We start from the raw sequence: 20,612 nt of genomic DNA, 5'->3' as shown, positions 1-20,612 counted from the left end.
CCTCTCCTTCACCTCCTCCAAACTGTGGGGGGCTGAAAGGGTCACCTTTGAAGTCACCAAACAGAGAATGCATTTGCACACTCTGCAACCCCAGGGCCGTTCCATTATCTCCCAGACTCTGTTTTTTCACCTATCACTTGAAACCACCAGAATGGCTGGGACAGGACCCCGATCACTTTGGGAAAGTTACTTAACCCCTCCTGATCCGTCAAATAGGGGAGATGCGGGTGGCCCCTACCTCATGAGGTTGTAATGAAGATTTAATAAGTGAGAAATACAGGAGTGCCTGCCACACTGTAAGCCCTTCGTAATGAATTTAGCTGTGGACTGTCTTGGTGGTACAGTGGATAAGAATCCTCCTGCCAGTGCAGGGGACACGGCTTCCATCCCTGGTCCAGGAAGATTCCACGTGCCGTGGGGCACCTAAGCCCGTGGGCCACAGCTACTGAGATGGCACACCTACAGCCCACGCTCTGCAACAAAAGTCACTGCGATGAGAAGCCTGGGCACTGCAAAGAGAGGGTAGCCCCCTCTGGCGGCAATGAACACCTGGCATAACCGAAAAAGAATTCAGCTGTGATTTTATTACTACTGTGTGTCCCAGGCATGGTTTCACATGGAAGGCACAAGGGTGGGTGATGCCATGCCTTAGTTAAAACTCACTCGTCTCCACGAAGTCCCCTTCCCCCAATGGGTCATGGGTCTGAACCTAATCCCCGCTAATTCCCCTGCCATTCTGCTGAGGCTGGGCCTTCATAAGAGGATTGGAGCATTTGCTAAATTAGTCCTGTTCAGGGACAGAGGAAACAGCCAGGGAGGGGCTCAGAGATCAGGAGAAGCAGGAGGTCGGTCGGAGACATATGGGGGTGAGGAGAGAGACGAAGAGAGGAATAGCACTTGAGCTTGAGACCAAAGATGAGAGAGACAGGCGGGAGCGAAGCGAGGAGAGGCAGGGTCAAAACTGGGGAGGAGGGGGAAATGCCAGGAGGGCCCGGAGGGTCTGCCTTCCAGCACGAGCCCTGTACATCTCAGTTCTTATCTCTTCCTGGCTGTGGGACCGTGGGCAGGTCACCTGACCTGCCTCCGCCTCGGTTTGCTCTTTGTGAAGATGATCATAGCATCTATCTGATAATAATAGCATCTCTCTGGTAGATTGCTTTGAGAATGTGAAGAGTTAGGATTAACTTTCTCCAGTACTGGCAAATAGTACCTGCTGGGTACATTTTTCTTTTCTTTCCCTTCCAATTTATTGAGGTATAATTCATATATTATAAATGCCACCCATTTTAACCATGCAGTTTGATGAGTTTGGGCAATCATATACAGTCATGGAAATACCCCTGTGGTCAAGATAGAGGATATTTCCAGCATCTCAAAAAAGAGCCCCTTTGGGGGACTTCCCTGGTGATCCAGTGGTTAAGACTCCATGCTTCTGGGGCAGGTGATACCAGTTCAATCCCTGGTCGGGGAACTAAGATCCCACATGCTGAGTGGTGTGGCCAAAATTTTTTTTAATTTTTGTAAAGGGGAAGCCCTTCTGTCCCTTTGTGGTGAATCTGATCTATTGATTCCCCAGCTCCTGCTAATCACTAATCACCCTCTGCCACTGGTTTTATCTTTTCTAGAATTTCATGAAAGTGGAATCCTACTATATACACTGCTCAGAACCTGGTTTCTTCCACTCATTATTGAGTTATTCATCCAGTTTGATCTGTACACCAGGAGTTCATGGCCTTCCACTGCTAAAGACATTCTCTAGATTCACCAGCTTTTTTTAGCCTTTCACCTATTGACGGACATTTGGACCGTTTCCAGGTGGAGGCCATTACGAATAAAGCTGCTATGAAGGGCACAAGGACAACTTCAGGGGAAATGCTAGGTTAAGATAACATTTACTGTAATGTCTTCAAGGCAGACATCCAGACTGTTCCCACCTGTTTTGTCATTGTGAATAGCGCTGCTGTGAACACAAGAGCACACTTTTTTAAACACCTGTTTTCAATTCTTGGCTCAGCTCATAAAGAATCCACCTGCCATGCAGGAGACCCCAGTTCGATTCCTGGGTCGGGAATATCCCCTGGAGAAGGGAACTGCTACCCACTCCAGGATTCTGGCCTGGAGAATCCCATGGACAGAGGAGCCTGGCGGGCTACAGTCCATGGGGTCACAAAAAGTCGGACATGACTGAGCGACTTTCACAATAGACTAAGGAGTGGAGTTGCTGGATCCTATCCAATTCCAGAACTTTTTCCATCAACCCAAAGAGAAACTCTCTCATCCATTAAGCAGTTCCTTCCCAACGTCCCCTCCCCCCAGCAAACACGAATCTGTTTTCCATCTCCATGGATTTACCTCTTCTGGACATTTCACATAAAGGGATTCCTTCGATATGGAGCCTTTTGTGTCTTGTTTCCTCTGTGAATGTATTTAATACCGTTGAGTTGCACACTATAAAATAATAATGGTCACTCTTACGTGACGTGCATTTTACTATACAAATAAACACTTATTGGGCTCTTACCATGGACCAGACTTCAGGGCCAAATACGTAACAAAATGACATCATTTAATTCTCTCGAGGTGGGTCTTCTCAACGTCTCACATTACTGGGGGCAGAAACTGAAGTTGGGAGGAACGGATTGCCCAAGGTCATAGGACCAGACTTGGCTGAGCCAGGCTCAAACAGCAAGTCTGTCTGACCTCATTAGTTCTGTGTTAAATACACAGACACATTTTAACCCAGGATCCAGCGAACGAGAGGGGCATTAGAGAGATTGATGACCTGGAGTTGGAGCAACACAAAGGCAAAGGCTAAGGATAAGAGAAGAAGAGGAAAGAAAGAACAAGATAAAAGCCAGCAGAAAGAAATGCGGACCTTGGAGTCTGAGATTTGACAGTCAAGAAGGAAAAGGGGGGTGCGGAAAAAAGAGAGAGAAAAGATAAGAGACAGAAGAGATATGGTGGGAAAGTGAAAGTGACCAGAACGGGAGAAGGGATGGAAGGGAAGGTGGCGAGGATGGAAGGCGGAAGGGGGAGGCGTGAGATGAAGCTGCAGAGGCTGGAGCCTGATGGGGAGGGCTCCAAGAATCCTTCTTCCTTCGAGAGCCAACTGCTAAGCACCTCCCAGCACACCACTCCCTTCCCAAGCTACTTTAATCCTCATGTGGACCACTGAGGCAGGAAGCAAGGTCACCAGCCCCTTGCAGCGAGGGGTCATAGCAGGTGGAAGCTGGCCGAATGAAGCCCATATTCCTGCCTAATTGGCTTTACAGAGATGTCACAGAAAAGACAGTGAGCAGAGAAACCACATGGACACACCCATGCCCCCAGAGACAGACGTTTTTACCTCCAGGCCCCTCCACGGAAACAAACAATCACCCAGACTTTAAGCAGGATCCAACGTTTTAATCATTTTCACTCCACAGATGGCCAGCGAAGGGAGACCTGGAGCTCCAGTGAGTGGGCAAGGGGAGGACAGGGGACTTGACATAGAAGGAGGGGGACCTCTTGTTCTGTCCCCACTTCCTCTGACACTCTTCCTGGCTTTAGGAATCCCTAAGGGACAGCTGAAGAACCAGGCTTCAGGAGACTGACCCAGGAGAAGGAACCTGGAATCTCCTGAAAGATCTGACTCCTTCCTCTGTCCAACTCCTAGAGAACTCTCAGAAGACCCCAGGAAGTTGCGGGGGGGGGGGGGGACACTCTTAAAGTCTTACTCTTAAAGTCTTACTTGGCCTGTGTCTCTGGCCCCCCCTCCCAGAGTCTATTACTGCCTCTGAATCATTTGCATAAGACACTCCCTCCTCTGTGAATGGAGAGCTTGGTGAGGCAGTTCAGTTCAGTTCAGTTCAGTGAGAGTCTCTACTCACACCTGAGACCCCAGCCTCCAGCAAAGAGTGTGGGAGCCTCTGCAAAATGCCTAACGGGCACTTGCATCCTGGTCCCAGTGTTTACACAGATCCAGAGCACAATGCCATCTCCTACCTGCCCCTCCCTGGCAAATTTTTGCCTGGATCGGTGGATTGACATCCATCCCGTATGTCAATATATGTTGTCTTTCTCTGTTTAGATATTGCTTCCCACCGTGGATGCTGGGTCTAATGTCCCAGCATGACTCAGACCCAGGAGAGACACCTTTGGGGGCTCTAGTGATCTCAGGGTGCCGCTCATGGTTCCTCCTGACCTGGCATCATCTGATGCCACCCAGTCTCACTTTGCGTCGTGCCCCTCCTCCTGACCTTGCTTTCCGCCCTGGGGGGCTGGAGCCAGCTTGTCCTGGCTAGTGAGCACAGACTGTGAGTGTCTCTTCCTAAGTTCAGGGACCTCAGCCTGATGCCTTGACATCAGCCACAGTGGGAGTATTTACACCACAGAAATGGGTAACCAAGACAAACCAGGATTTCCTCTTCCTTCCAGAGCCTGTTGTTAAACACCTCCCAGCATACCACTTCTCACCCACACTACTTTCTTTCACCCCTGGCCTTGTGAAGCCCACCAGTGAGTGGCTCGTGGCTCCTGCCTCCCCCACCCCAAAATAAAAGAACTCAGATTGAGAAAGTAGGTGTCAAAGTACCAAACTTCCAAGAGTGTTGGAATGCCTGCATCCTTCTTCAGATTCTTACACTGCTTGTCTCTGCAGCCATGGGTCAGACTGTATTCAAAGAAATACAGCGTTGCCCCCGGAAAATTTCCCAGGCCAGTCTCTATGTATAGTCCAACCCCACAATCGAAACTGAAAACAAAACCTCTAAAAGCGGGAGTGTGAGTGTGGGATGTGGGGCTGCCCCCAAATCCATTTCTTTTGCCCCACCCCTGCCTCTTATATATTTACAGGTGGGAAGCCTGTCCAACCTCTTCTTCTCTTGGAAATAGCCACAATCATAGCTGGTGTACCCCAAGCAGCAACCGAGATTCTTCCAGTGTTTGGGTGAAGTTCACCTTTTAAAAAACGCTAAAACGAAAGAAAACGAAGGAGACGTGAAACAGGCAACTTGCCTTCCATTCTCCCACCAGATATGCCCATTTCCAGTGTCATGAATAAATGAACGATGAAGTGTCTTTAAGAAGAAACTAACAACAAGTAGAAAGTGTGTGTGTGTGTGTGTGTGTGTGTGTGTGTAGCCCCCTAAACCTATCATGCAGACCTGACATCTGTGAAATCTGGAAAACTGCCAAATGAATTTCTGAACTTAACAGTATAGCTGGCCTAAAGGTTCCATCCTGGGGCTCCGTAAAGTCTGTCTTTGGGATTTCTAGAAGGATCTCTACCCATGAGCTAAAGAAGTGTCCCCAAATGGAAAGTTAAGGAATCAAGCCTCCCGACCTGTTTGTTCAACAGCACTGTGATTTTCTGACCTAAACACGACCCCAGGTCAACTGCAAGGTTGGTTTAATTTCATCTCAGGGCGGATTCTCAGCACCAGTTTCTGGAGTCTGCGGCTCACGGTTTGAAATGCCGGTTGGACTCCGTATGAGACCACCTTGGGGTTGAGAGGATGACTAACACCTATCGAGCTCCCCAGGAGGAAAGGGGTGGACTGTGTTGGTCACGGGAGCCAAAGAGGCCACGACCTTCGGAGGGACTCCTGCCACCTCCCCCGGGATGCTGTCCCAGGGCAGGTCGGGACAATGTGCAGAGGGGACAAGAGATGGAGAGAGGAGGGTCTTCTACAAGATCTGAAACTTCCAGGCACTCTGATCCTTGTAGTCCAGGGGGTCCATGGGGTTGTAGGTGAATTTCCAGGTGCCTGTGGGGTCCTTGAATTCTAAGCTGTCCACAGGGCTGTAGGTGCCATAGCTCTGGCCTGACAGGGAGGTGGGGGACTGGGTCAGGGAGGGCCCCACGGAGGGGCCTGAAAGGGGGCTGAGGGCCGGGCCCCCCAATGGGGGCACCATGGGAGACAGGTAGGGGTCCAGGCCACTGAAATAGGAGCTCGGCGACCCATAGGCTGAGGGGGAAGAGCAGAAAGCAGAGGCGGGGGCGTAGGTCATGGCGTAGGGCGCTGAGGTCAGAGAGGGGCCCGAGGCCACTAGCCCTGCCCGCTGCGCCTCGGGCAAAGGGGACTCGGAGGCCGGACTCCAAATGGACACCGTGGCCACTGCCGTGGTGGGGGAGCCCGAGGGCCCGGGCAGAGGGGGGCTGTAGGAATCTGAGATGCCCAGGGGGTCTGGACAGACATCCGTGGAGGACCTTGGAGATGTGCCTGCCTTCCTCTTGGCAGGACGAGCCTTGGCTTGTGCCCCTGGGGGCTGCTGCTGCTGTTTCTGCTGCTGCCGCTGCTGCCGACATTTAGCCCGGCGGTTCTTGAACCAAACCTGGGGGGCGAGAGGGGAGATGAGGGAGGTAGAGTGGGCAGGAGGCCCAGGGGAGCCTTCGTGATGCCCAGGAGTGGTGATGCCTATCGGTGAAGCATGCCAGAGTCATAACTCTCTACTTTGCGATCGGCTGTGGGGCACTCTGGGGGCTTCCTAGGGGGCTCAGGGGTGAAGAATCTGCCTGCCAAGGCAGGAAACGTGAGTTTAATTCCTGGGTCGGGAAGATTCCCTAGAGAAGGAAATGGCAACCCACTCTAGCATTCTTGCCTGGGAAATCCCTTGGACAGAGGAGCCTGGTGGGCTACAGTCCATGGGGTCACAGAGAGTCAGACACCACTGAGCAGCTACACAACAACATGGGGCACTCTATTCATCCACCACCCACCCAATTATTTATATACACGATTGTACAGTCACACATATACCATCATATACAATGCACACGATTGTACATGCATACATTTGTGGGCACACACATGGTCACGCACATATATCCACATCCTTCCAGCCAATCATATGTACATACCTACTATCATGTAACATACAAATATACTCCTATACATTCATCTGTCCACCGAATCATTCATATATACATGCAGACATACAGTCGTACCTATGCACATTCACCAGCCAATCATAAGCACACACATAACAGTCATGCCTAAGCACAGTTGTAAGTATATACACACAATAATGGGCTTCCCTGGGGGCTCGGATGATAAGGAATCTGCCCGCAATGCAGAAGACCTTGGTCAAGGGAATGGCTACCCACTCCAGTGTTCTGGCCTGGAGAATTCCATGGACAGAGGAGCCTGGTGGGCTACAGTCAGTGGGATCGCAGAGTCCGACATGATTGAGAGACTGACGCTTTCACCTCACATACAATGATACATACTTTCATCTTTCCGATCTTATGTACATACGTACACATATTATCATACAAACACATACACATCCATATATACAATCATATATGCATCATACATATATACAATCAAACACACATAGACATTTACCCATCCATGCATCCATCCATCCATCCATCCGTTCAGTTATTTAATAAACATGTATTCTTCTACTCCTTTGGGGACACACCAATGAAGCTGACATTCTACTTGAGAGAAAGAAAGAAAGTTGCTCAGTCGTGTCTGACTCTTTGCCACCCCATGGACTGTAGCCTACCAGGCTCTTTCGTCCATGGGATTTTCCAGGCAAGAATACTGGAGTGGGTGGTCATTTCCTTCTCCAGGGGATCGTCCCGACCCAGGGATTGAACCTGGGTCTCCCGCATTGTAGGCAGACGCTTTACTATCTGAGCCACCAGGGAAGTCTTGAGAGAGACAGCATATAAATAAATAGTAAGGAAGGAAATCACATAGAATTTTAGAAAGTGATAAATGCTATGGGAGGACCAATTGAGCAGAGTGAGGGGGAGTAGCAGAGTTGGGATGGCGGGAAAAAGCTGCAGCTTCTAATGCCAAGGGCGGTGGAGGTCTCATTGACTGGCAAGGTGACTAGATTGGTTGATAAACAAAGACTTGAACAGGGTGTAGGGAATATATCTTCCGGGTAGAGGGAACAAAGAGTGTTCTTGGTGGGAATGCTGAAGGAAGGACCGGGGCAGTGCTCATGGAGTAGAATGAGAGGGGATAGGCATGCCAGAGAGGAAGCCAGCGAAATTACGGGGATGAGAGATTAACAGGACACTTCAGCCCTTCCTCTGTGACCTCTCCCTCTTTCCTCCACTCTGGATCCCAGGGACCAGAACACCCCACCTGAACCCTGGACTCAGGCAGGTTGATCTTCAGAGCCACCTCCTCACGGGCATACACATCCGGGTACTGAGTCTTGGCAAACAGGGCTTCCAGCTCTTCCAGCTGGCTTCGCGTGAAGGTGGTCCGTTCCCGCCGTTGCTTTCTCGGGGCGCCTGGGGTGAGGACAGAAAAACAGGACTGCTGGGTGACCTGAGACCCCATTCTCTGCATCTGCTGACGCAAGGTCCTGAGAAGGCATGGGATGCTAACAAGCCTCTTCTGGGCATTCATCTGCCCAGACTAAGGGGGTGCTGATTCCCTCAACTTCTAGACCTCACTCTGTCCCCCTGGGAAACGGGTTCTCCCTTTGCGTATCCTTAGGGGGGACTCTTGCCTCACCCCGAGGAGAACTGGCTTTACCTGTGTAAGGAGGTATCTGAGTTTGGTTTTCATCCCCTTTCTAAAATTCCTTCTGCACTAAGACATTCACTTGAAACATGACGTTTGGGGATATCCAGCCTATAAAAGAGGCAGGACCGTAATGGCCAACTTAATAAAAGGATAATACCATCAAAAATAGAACGCTTCCTTCGCTAAGAAATAAAGCATCGCTGACAGATGGGAATTCCTCTGGGTCCCCCTTCCAGATGGTTTCCCTCCCTCACCCAAAAGGGAACCACTGTCCTAAATTTCTATGAAGATCCACACGCTCTCCTGCATCCCTGAGAGATGTGGGGTGTGCTTTGCATTTACAGATGAGCCCGTTTGGCTGGTGTATGGCCCTGATGTCATCCTTGTAAGTACCCATCCGCTTCCTGAGGGCAAGGGACCCCAGAAGGTGGGGGCCAGCTGGGGATGGGGGGGCAGGGAGGATGACTGTACTCACTTGGGTAGGACACAGCTGGGTGCATCAGATCCACACTGGGGCCACTCAGGGCCAAGGCGTTGACGGAATAGTGGGGCCCCGGGTTCATATACGCCATCATGATCTTCGGGGATGCTGGGGCCCAGGTCAGGGGGCCTGCGAGAAAAGGATGGGTGCTCACAAACTCCCCAGTTCATCACCGCCTCAGTCTCTTCCTAGATATGTGACCCTGGGCAACTTATCCCCCCAGTCTGTGCCTGGGTTTCCTCACCTATAAAACAGCCCTCTGCTTAAGGTCATCAAAGCATCACTGGGACTCTGTAAAGCCAAGATCAAAAGCTGTAAGGAGCATTCTAAATGTAAGCTCCTATTCCTACTCTATCCTTTGAAAGATCTTCTGACCAACTCCCTTGTCCAAGACCTTTCCCCCACCCCATGTGTTAGCGTCAGTCACTCAGTTGTGTCCGGCTCTTTGCAACACGTGGACTGTAGCCCTCCAGGCTCCTCTGTCCATGGGATTGTCCAGGCAAGAACACTAGAGCGGGTTGCCGTGGCCTTCTCCAGGAGATCTTCCCAACCCCTAGGACCTCAAAAAAGATGTTCAGCCTCACACAGAATCATGGCAAAGTAGGGAAACTGGTTGTCTCAGTCTGCCGGGGATGGAGAGCTTTCTAGGGGTATGGGATTTCAGTGACAAATCTGAAAACTCCCAGACAAATCAGGATGGTTAGTGACCCCAAGGGAGTCACAGTCAAATGACAGCAAGTAATGATCTCCCATGACTATTTTTGACCCCATCAAGTTGGCAAAGATCAAAGAGGTTTGGTAACTCCAGGGCTGGCCTCAGAACAGGCTTCTTGTGTCAGACGGGCGACAGTGTGGATGGAACAAACTGCAAACATTTATCAAAGAAAAACGCCGTCTTTCCTTGGTCCCAGCAATTCACCTTCAAGGTGCCTCGGCCACCTCATCAGAAGATGGGAACCAACAATACAGCTTACATCTTTAGGTCGATGTGAGGGTCAAATGAATTATTGTGCATCTGATACTTAAAATAGCACCTGACGCGCAGCAAATGCTACAAACCTGTGGCGGTTATTATTATCTGCAAGCAGACGTTTGCATAGACTTTATGCTCGGATACTTCTTATTGGAGTATAGTTCACTTACAATGTCGTGTTAGTTTCTGGTACGCAGCAAAGTGATTCAGTTCTGTATTTCTTTCACGTTAGTTTTCACTACAGGTTATTACCAGAGCGTGAATAGAGTTCCCTGTGCCATACAGTAGGTCTTTGCTGTTTCTCTCCTTTATATATCATAGTGCGTTTCTGTCAATCCCAAACTCCTAATTTACCCCTCCCCACCCAAGCTAGGATTTTTAATGCAGCATATTTATAATTGCCGCAATGTGGAAGCACCCTATACGTCCACCAAAGGAGACATAGTAAGTAAGTTATGGAATTTAAGTAAGTTATGTTACGATTATGGCACATCCGGGCAAGAGAGTACTATAAAGTCATTAAAAACTATAATTCTCTGCGAATGGACTTAAAGCGACCTCTAGTATATAGTTAAGGAAAGCTTATCCTGGGACTTCCCTGGTGGTCCAGTGGTTAAGAATCCACCTTCCAATGCAGGGGATGTGGGTTCGATCCCTGGTCGGGGAACTAAGATCCCACATGCTGTGGGGCAAGGCAGCCTGAGCCCGTCAGCTACTGAGCCCACGTGCTCTGGAGCCAGTGGGCTGCAACTAAAACCAAGCACAGCCGAATAAATAAATTTTTTAAAAAGATTACCCTAAACTTAGCAATGAGACAAATGGTAGACAGCAAGTCACTTCCTGGTTATCTAGACAACCAAGCCAAGCATTAATTCCTTTTCTAGGGGACTGGACCCTTGTTCAACTGATTCTTCACTATTGACTAGGATCTGGACACTGACAAGTTCAATGGCAACTTTCAGATGTTTGGTTGCCCATGATTTGTCTCTGGTTAGAAAAGATAACCGCAGGGTTACAGTTTTGCTGCCTGTAGAACTTGGACTGGTTTTGTACCTAACCTGACCAGCTCTTTTCAGCACACCTTTTCTGAGTAACAGTATTAACCTCTCTTCCTTGAATTCTCCTTGGAAACAGCCAGTTCAAGACTTAAATCTTTGTTTTTGGCTTATTACATGTGCCTAAGAGTCAGGTTTTTAATTTTTTTATTACATTTTGGAAATACGGGGGGGGGGGGGGGGTGTCTGTGTGTTAGATATCATATTTTACCAAGTTATGGGCTTCCCTGGTTACTCAGCGGTAAAAGAATCAGCCGGCTAATGCAGGAGACACAGGTTCAACCCCTGGGTGGGGAAGATCCCCTGGAGGAGGAAATGGCAGCCCACTCCAGTAATCTTGCCTGGAGAATCCCATGGACAGAGGAGCCTGGCAGGCTATGGTCCATGGGGTTGCAGAGAGTAGGACACGACTGAAGCAACTGAGCACAGCATATGTACATACATTTACGCATTCCTATTGCATAGAACATTCCCAAGGACACAATATACGGAAACAGTGGCTGCCTCCGAGGAGCTGTGTTGTATCCATATCTTGTTTCACAGCTTGGATTACTTTTTAACCACGTGTGTGTAAATTGCCCTTTCAACAACAAAACCAACAATACCAGCTATTTAAAACAGAGAGAGACATTCTCCAGGGCTCCCTATCGCCCTAGTTAAGATGACCTCAGGAGACCTCTCAGCCTCTCCAGAAACTTCCAATAACTGTTCTGGGCTAGGAATGCCTCTCTCTCAGCCCAAAACCCCCTCTCACCAGCGAACTAACCCCTTCTCCTCCTCCAGGACACAGCTCAAACATAATTTCCCAGGAGAGCCAGCCCACACCCTAAACAGGATGTCACACACACACACTTTCTCCTGATCTTCAGGAATCACACGTACTAAATACGACATATTTATAAGTATGTTTGCCTGTCTGTCTCCCCTGATCCAGCTACCTGAGGATGGAGACTAGGAACATTTTAGTCCCTGGGGTGTCCCCAGCATCCCCAATAAATATTTGCAAAATAAATAAACGCTTACAGTTGGATAGTGTTTATGTGAGCGCCCACCTCATCCTTCTCTCACTGCCCTGTCCTTCTCAACCCTCATTTGCGAGAGTTTCATTTATCATAAATTGAAGCTCTGCTATCCACTCAGCAAATATTTTCTGAAAATAAATCATGCTCTAAGGTCTAGGGAGACAATAAGAAATAAGACACACAGCATCTCTGCTCTCACGGAATTGAAATTTGAGGTTCTGATCAGGGAAACAAACATCGAACAAGGAAATAGGCTTTTCTTAAGAAACTCAAAATGCTTCCAGAGAGTTTCAAGAACTCCAAGGAAAATTAAATGGGGTAGTAAGAAATTAAAAGACGCTTGCTCCTTGGAAGGAAAGCTAAGCTATGACAAATCCAGATGGCGTATTCAAAAGCAGAGACATCACTTTGCCAACAAAGGTCCACGTAATCAAAGCTACGGTTTTTCTGGCAGTCATGTACAGATGTGAGAGTTTGGGCCATAAAGAAGGCTGATTTGCTTTCAAACTGTGTTGCTAGAGAAGATTCTTGAGAGTCCCTTGGACAGAAAGGAGATCAAATGAGTCAATCCTAAAGGGAATCAACCCTGAATATTCATTGAAAGAGCTAATGCTGAAGCTGAACCTCCCATACTTTGGCCACCTGGTGAGAAGAATCAACTCATTGGAAAAAACCCCAATGCTGGGAAAGATTGAAGGCAGGAGGAGAAAGGGAAGACAGAGGATGAGATGGTTGGATGGCATCACCGACCGTCATGAGTTTGAGCAAGCTCCGTGAGATGGTGAAGGACAGGGAAGCCTAGCGTGCTGCAGTCCATGGGGCCACAAAGAATCAGACACGACTTAGTGATTGAACAACGAACAACAAAATAAGAGAGTGATGGGGTTTGAGGCGAGGGTGAGTCGCCTGATTTAGGAGAATGATCAGGGAAGTCAGATGTCAATCAAGGCTGCCATCACTTGAAGGCTTGACTGAGGCTGCTCAGTCAGATTCCTTGAGGTTCATTCCTATGGGTGTTAGCAGGAGGCTTCAGTTCTTGCCACACAGACCTCACCACAGGACTGCTCAAGCATGCTCTGGGGAAGCATGATCAGGGAAGACCTCTCTCTAAGGAGGCGACTTTGGAGCTGCAAAATGAAGGACTCTGCACCCGCTGTGAGAGGATCTTGGGGCAGAGGTCTCTAGGCAGAGGGAGCAGCAGGTGCAAAGGGCTGGAGGCTGGAATCGTTTCATCTCGTGGGAGGAGAACCAAGGTGTCCAGCGCTACTGGGGCAGAGTGATTGGGATGGAAAGTGGACTAAGAGTGGGTGGGACCTGATAGAAAGGTCTCGGGGATGCTCGGTGTTGATACTAATCATAAAAGTAGAAGTAACACATAAATCCTGAGAATCAAGAGGAGTCCTAGGTAATGACTGGTATTTACACCCTAGAGGTGTCCCTCCCACGGAGCAGGGCTGCGTGTGCAACCAATGAGATATTGTGGAGATGACAGTGTGACCTCTGAGGCCGGCCCTCTCTCTCTCTAGCAAAGCAGCTGTTGTGCCGAACATGCTTGCACAGTCCTGTGGCGAGGTCTGTACGGCAAGAACTGAGGCCTCCTGCCGACGGCCATGGGAATGAACCCCCAGGAATCTGACTGTCCAGCCTCAGTCAAGCCTTCAAGTGACGGCAGCCCTGATTGACATCCGACTACAACAGAACGAGAGACCCTGAGCCGGAATCATCCAGCGATGCTGTCCCTGGATTCCTGTGACCTCAGAAACTTTTGTCTGTTGTTCAGTCACTCAGTCGTGTTTGACTCTTTGTGGCCCCATGGACTGTAGCACACCAGGCTTCCCTGTCCTTCACCATCTCCCAAAGCTTGCTCAAACTCATGTCCATTGAGTCGGTGACGCCATCCAACCATCTCGTCCTCTGTCGCCCCCTTTTTCCTCCTCCCTTCAATCTTTCCCAGCATCAGGGTCTTTTCCAATGAGTCGGCTCTTCACATCAGGTGGCCAAAGGACTGGAGCTTCAGCTTCAACATCAGTCCTTCCAATGAATAATCAAGGTTTATTTCCTTTAGGAAACTACACAACATCATAAATATGTATTAACTCATTACACAGCCACAGATAACTAATACACAACACTTCCCAATGCAACATGGCAGAGTCCTCAGCCCAAGCCTGGGTCGTAGAGACAGTATTACTATTATGTTCATATTTTATCACTGAGAACATTTGCAGACTCAGGTGCTGGGACTTGCCTGGTTCGCTCAGGCTGTGAGTGGGGACCACCCTCCTGGAGGCCCTGTTCTCCCAGTTCCCAGCCTGGGTCCCCTCTGTCACCTTCCTTTCCTCCAAGGACTGATGATATTTCATCAGACCCTCGTGAGAAAAGGGAAACAGGGAGCCTGCTGAACTCGCCCTGTAGGGACAATTTGCAGAGCTTGGAACAAAAGCATCCATTTCTAGGGCTTCCCTGGCAGTACAGTTGGATAGCAATCTGCCTGCCAGTGCAAGAGACACAGGTTCGATCCCTGATCTGGGAAGATTCTACAAGCCTTGGAGCAATCAAGCCCGTGAGTCACAGCTACTGAGACTGCCTGCCCCAGAGCTTGTGCTTCAAATCAAGAGAAATCACTGCAGTGAGAAGCTCATGCATCTCAACAAAGAGTAGCCCCTGCTCACCGAAGCTAAAGAGAGCCTGTGCAGCAAAGAAGACCAAGAGCAACCAAAAAGAAATAAATAATTGTTTTTAAAAATCCATTTCTACTGTCTTCACCAGGGAATCTGCATCGAGTCGCCCGGCTAAGGGGTCAGTCTTCCAGGAAAGCCTAGATCTCTCTCCCTGGGAGGATCCCATTCTACAGGCAGGAAACCTGAGTCAAGCAGCTGATAATGATGACCTCCAAGGTCAAGGGTTTGCCCACTCCACAGATCATCCCATAAGCAAGCGTGTGGTGGACAAGACGGCAGCAAAGAACGGTAAGAACATAAGTGACGTCAGACACCCACTGAAGCCCTTCTCTGCGTTTGGCAGCTAGATGAGGTGGTCGATGATATCAGACCTTCCGGGACTTCTCTCCTCCAAACAGGCTTTGTGTGTCCAACCTCCAAGAGCACAGACAACAACCACAGTGTCCATCTTTCACTGAGAATTTGCAGTGAGCCTGACAGCGACCCTTTATCATCCTGCCAGGCGAATTTCAAGGCAGTGATGTTTCAATAGTCCCAAACGGTAGAGCTGGGAAGATCACTGTCCTTGCCCTGGGGACCAACCAGTGGGGCCTGAGGCTGTTGCTCAGGGCTCCTGGGGTTCAGCAGCTCTGAGGCCAGACTCCCACCTGAGCAGGTGCTCAGACAGGTGAGGTCTGAAGGCTCACACCCACTTTGTGGGTTGTCCTGAAGATAATCTATGGGTGGAGAAACCAACCAAGCCTTGGGGAAGGAATGTGCCTGCCCCTGGACAGGCAGAAAGTCCTCCATCCATTAGGACCTCCAGTTAGAATCCCCAGCTGCTCTGGAACAAGATCTCCAGGAACAATAACCCAGTGAAATTGTCCCAAGGGGTAGGTCTTATTGTCACCTCCATTCCACAGAGGAGGACACCGAGGCTCCGAGAAGCAGAGTCCCGGGTCCTATCACACACGCCAGCAGTAGAGCCAGCACCCTCCCCCCTAGCCTGCGCCCTCCCGACCACCAAGCTACACGACCTCAGGATGCTCCCCACAGCTCACATGCCCGTTTCTCAGATGAGGAAACTGAGGCTGAAGGGGGTTCTGTCCATTTCTGAGGACACATAGGGGTGAGTGGAACAGTCAGGAATAAAACCCAGGTATCTTTGATCTCAGAGCATTGCCTTGTCCCCCAAAAAATGCTCAGGACCCCCCAAAGTGGGATGAGGCCAGCCCTCTCCCCTTCACTCACAACAAGCCCAGGTCTGAGCATGAGCTTCCCATGGTTCATCTGATTGGATCATGACAATAACTTGTCATTGTCCCCACTTTGCAGATGAGGAAACTGAGGCTCCGAGTGACCTCACCACAGACCCACATGGCTCCACCGCAGTCTGAGCAAGACCTACCCCCCAGCTTTGTTGGACCTCTGCAGCCCGCACTGGCTCGGTCACCCAAGAGACAAGGAGCTGACCTTGTTTTGTGGCAGCCTGGATGGGAGGGGAGTTTGGCGGAGGACGGATACATGTGTGTGCAGGGCTGAGTCCCTTTGCTGTCCACCTGAAACTATCACAACATTGTTGATCAGCTATACTCCAATACAAAATTAAAAGTTTAAACATTAAAAAAGAGAGGAGAATCTGGGGGGTTGTGCTCACCACCCAGGATTGGACGTGGGGAAAGCCAGAGCCTCAGGGGACAGCGAGGTCCCCAAATAATCAATTCGCCCCCATTTCATCCCCAAACTATCGCATCCCCAGCCCCCTGGGGTAGTCTCCTAGACTCCCCTTCCTCCTTCCTGCTGCAGCCACAAAACCTCGCCGCTCGGTGTACGTGTCTCTCCGATTCTGTTTCACTCATCCATCCATCCATCTATTCAACAAATTCTTAGGCATCCCAACCACACGGCAGGCACTGGGAGGAAATCAGGGTTCACTGGGGGAGACGGGCAATGAGTAGATGAACGCACACAGGAAGAGGGAGTTTCAGGCTGTGCTAAGTTGTAAAGTACAAGGGGATGTGCCAAGGAGTTGCCTTCAGGCTGTGAAAAGCACCCAACCCTGGGAGCTGGCGGGCTTGGTCATGTCACCTCCCCAACAAGCCGCCCCTGAAGGAGCCTGTGTGCCGTGGGCCAGCTTCTCCTGGCCATCCTTGCTGCCCCCGGCTGCCATATTTCCCCAAATGTCAGGACAGACACTGTGATCCCTGTGTGATCATCCAGCCAACATCATACACCCCAGCTCCTCAACCCCGTGCCAGACCCAGAAAACACAGCCGTGAATACAATGAACCCATGCCCTGAGCCCTCCTCTCCCCTCTCTCACCCCCACTTCCTCCATCCCCTTTCCTCAGCTGCTCCTGCGGACACTCACCTTCAGAGAGTGGGGACGGGGCTCTCCTGGGGGGCCCGGGGATAGAGTCATCAGACAGCAGGGGCTGAAGGAAACGGGTCCCCTCACATGGGGAGATTTTAAGCCCTGGCTGGGAGTGATGTCATCTGCCGTGGCCTGGATCTCGGAGGGTAATCCTGGCCCCCGGTGGGGGGGACCCGACTGGGCGCCAGGAGGTGACATTGGCGGGGAGGGGGAGGGGCGCCCGTCTGCCTAATCCCCTCCTCTCCTCCCCCTCCCCGCCCCCCTCAACCATGACATCTTGGCAATTAGGGCTGATGGGGATGGGAGGCCCCAGCACTCTGGGACCAGGAGCCGGTACTCCTCAGGGAAGTCCTTCCTTAGGTCTAACTGGAGTCCCTCGAGCTTTGGCTGTTGTTCCATCAAAGAGGAAGGAGAGCAAGGTGGGGTGTTCTGAGAGATCATTTGAGAAACAAGGGGCACGGGGCTTTCCGGCTTCCTCTCCTGGGTCGTCCTTTCTCTCCCCAGCAGTCTATCTGTCCACTAAGTCATCTCTGCATGGCCCCATTGTTTCCTGCTCTGCCTCAATTTCCCTTTTTCTTCTTTGCCTCGGCTTCCGTCACTTGTTGCTGTTCAGTCGCTCAGTCATGTCTGACTCTGTGACCCCGTGGACCGCAGCAGGCCAGGCTTCCCAGTCCTTCACCATCTCCCGGAGTTTGCTCAGACTCATGTCCATTGAGTCAGTGATGCCATCCAAGCATCTCTACAGCTCTTTGATATCTACTTCTCCCATTTCCTCTCCCCCCGACCCCCGCTCTCTCTACCCGTGTCATCTCCATCTCGATCTGTCCCTCCCTTCCTCCATGCCCTTCGTCTTTGCTTGGGATTTCCGTGCCTCCATTTCTTTTTGCTCTGACCCTCAAGACTCCTGCCAGTCTGCTTGAGTACCCGCTCTCTCAGTCTTCAGCGCTGGGGCCCTCTGGTCCTGTCTTCATTGATTCGTCTGTCTGTCTTGGGCCCTCTTGCCGTCTCTCTCATTCTCTGAGTCCCTGTTCCCGTTTTGATTTTGGTCTCTGTCCTTGTCTCTCTGTGTCTACAAGCATATGGGCTTCCCGAGTGGCTCAGATGGGAAAGAGTCTACCTGCAAGGTGGGAAACCCAGGTTCAATCCCTGGGTGGGGAAGATCCCCTGGAGAAAGGAATGGCAATCCACTGCAGTATTCTTGCCTGGAGAATTCCATGGACAGAGGAGCCTGGCTACAGTCCATGGGGTTGCAAAGAGTCAGACACGACTGAGCAACACACACACACACATGCTTGCCTCTCTTGACTCCAGTCTCTCCCCCACCCCACCAGTACCTCTGTCCTTTATCCAACCTCTTAAACTTCAATTTCTGTTCTTGTTTCTCTCTCTTCCCTGTCTCTTCCTCTGATTCTTGCTTTCTTTCTCTCTAGTTCCCCCTCCATTTCTTTCTCCCTATCTTGATACCTTTCTTGATCTGTACTTCTGACTCTCCTTGTTTCTGCCTCTGAATTTTCTCCTCTCTGTCCTTTTCTGGGTGTGTGTGTGTGTGTGTCTGTGTGTGTGTGTGTGTCTGTCTCTCTGGATATAAATATCTCCCTGAGCTCCTGACCCCACGCGGGTCTGTTTTCCATCCCAATGTATTCCAACACCTACCTATGTGCGTGCGTGAGATCTCAGTAATCCCGCCTTGTGGCTGGGTCATTGTGTCTCACCATAAGGGGCCCTTTCTTCCTTCACCCCCCCCCCCACCAACCCCCTGCCAGGAGAGATTAAGGCCAGCAGCCTGGCTGGGGAATCAGGACCCGTCTCATTAGCTTGAGCCAGGGGTGACAGGGAGAGAGGGAGGGGCCACCTGACCCTCACTGACCGGCCGAAAGGCTGCTGATGGGAGGACCCAGTCCTGTGACAGACCCTCCTGGCCCAGCGGAGAGGGGAAAGAAAGCTGCTCATCAGAGAGAGGAAGAAAGAACAGGTCCTCGGGGACTGCCCTGGAGCTCCAGGGCTCAAGAATCTGTGCTTCCACCCTAGGGGGCACATGTTCGATCCCTGGTCTGAAAACTAAGATCCCACACAAGGGGCTTCCCTGGTGATTCAGTGATGGAGAATCCACCTGTCAATGCAGGAGACACAGTTCAATCACTGGTCCAGGAAAATCCTGGAGCAACTAAGCCCATCCGCCACGACTACTGAGCCTGCGCTCGAGTTCACGCTCCACAGCAAAGGAAGTCCACGCACGGCAACTAAAGACAGGCCCTCGCAGCAACAGAGACCCAGCACAGCTCAATTAATTATTAGTTTTCTTTAAAGATCCCATATGGAAAAAAAAAAGGAACAAGTCCTCAAAAGCCCCCAGGAGAAGGTGTCAGCTCCTTTTTATCACTTCCCCCAAATTTTCCCACCCAGAGTCCCACCAGGCTGGGTAGGTGTGGGCAGGTGGGTTTCAGGTCACGGAGGTGGTTCCGGGATGTCAATTAAGCTGAGTCTAAACCCAGGCTACTCCTCCCCTGAGGCAAATAGCTTTCTTTTCTCATCTACACCCAGAAGAAAACGTTGGCAATCAGCCTTGCCTTCTCCCTTTTTTCCTCAGCATACCCCTCCTCCTCACACACAGCTCAGATCCACCCATAAATCCTGTCATCTCTTCTTTCAACTAACTGTCCAGCTAAAAGTTACAAAACACTGCTGGGAGAAAGGAAACAAGACTCAAGTCACTAGTGACATATGGGCTTCCCTAGTGGCTCAGATGGAGAAGGCAGTGGCGCCCCACTCCGGTACTCTTGCCTGGAAAATCCCACGGGCAGGGGAGCCTGGTGGGCTGAGGTCCATGAGGTCGCTGAGGGTCCGACACGACTGAGCGACTTGACTTTGACTTTTCACTTTCATGCATTGGAGAAGGAAATGGCAACCCACTCCAGTGTTCTTGCCTGGAGAATCCCAGGGATGGGGGAGCCTGGTGGGCTGCCATCTATGGCGTCGCACAGAGTCGGACACGACTGGAGCGACTTAGCAGCAGCAGTGGCTCAAATGATAAAGAATCTGCCTGCAATGCAGAGGACCCAGGTTCGATCTCTGAGTTGGGAAGATCCCTTGGAGAGGGGAAATGGCAACCCACTCCAGTATTTTTGCCTGGAGAATCTCACGGACAGAGAAGCCTGGTGGGCTACCCTCCATGGGGTCCCAAAGAGTTGGACAGGACTAAGTGACTAACACATATGCCAGGAATGACAAAGATCAAAGATATATTTCTTGGGGCTTACTTCTCTGGTGGTCCAGTGGCTATAGTCAGCCATATGGTTGACATATGGTGACATATACTCTGCCCCCCTAGGAAAAAAGGAGAAATATTTTCTTGACCTCAAGAAGCAGGCAAAGATTTCTTGACTGGGACACGGACAGCAGTAACCACGGGGGTGGGAGAAGGGAGGGAGGTTCGAGAGGGAGGAAAGATGTACACCTGTGGTTGGTGGATGTATGGCAGAAACCAGCACGATATTGTAAAGCAGTTGTCTTCCAATTTAAAAAATCTTTTTAAAAATTAGACTTAATTAGAATGGGGAACTTCTACCC

The 20,612-nt window shown here is 50.5% G+C and overlaps 1 protein-coding gene across 1 annotated transcript in view; it reads right to left on the bottom strand.

Moving 5' to 3' along the window:
- Positions 1-3,384: 3,384 nt before the first annotated feature.
- The window catches only part of CRX (cone-rod homeobox), a 30,990-nt gene continuing 13,762 nt past the window's right edge, over positions 3,385-20,612 (bottom strand). Inside the window, exons 2-4 of the mRNA XM_069549300.1 lie at positions 8,956-9,090; positions 8,091-8,242; positions 3,385-6,315 (exon numbers count right to left, since the gene is read on the bottom strand). Of these exons, the coding sequence (XP_069405401.1) occupies positions 5,668-6,315; positions 8,091-8,242; positions 8,956-9,090 (935 nt within the window). The 3' untranslated portion in view covers positions 3,385-5,667. The remainder of the gene's footprint in view (positions 6,316-8,090; positions 8,243-8,955; positions 9,091-20,612) is intronic.

The sequence above is a fragment of the Ovis canadensis genome, chromosome 14 (genome assembly GCF_042477335.2).
Source record: "Ovis canadensis isolate MfBH-ARS-UI-01 breed Bighorn chromosome 14, ARS-UI_OviCan_v2, whole genome shotgun sequence".
Taxonomy (NCBI): domain Eukaryota; kingdom Metazoa; phylum Chordata; class Mammalia; order Artiodactyla; family Bovidae; genus Ovis; species Ovis canadensis.
This window is presented reverse-complemented; position numbering and strand designations above follow the sequence as displayed.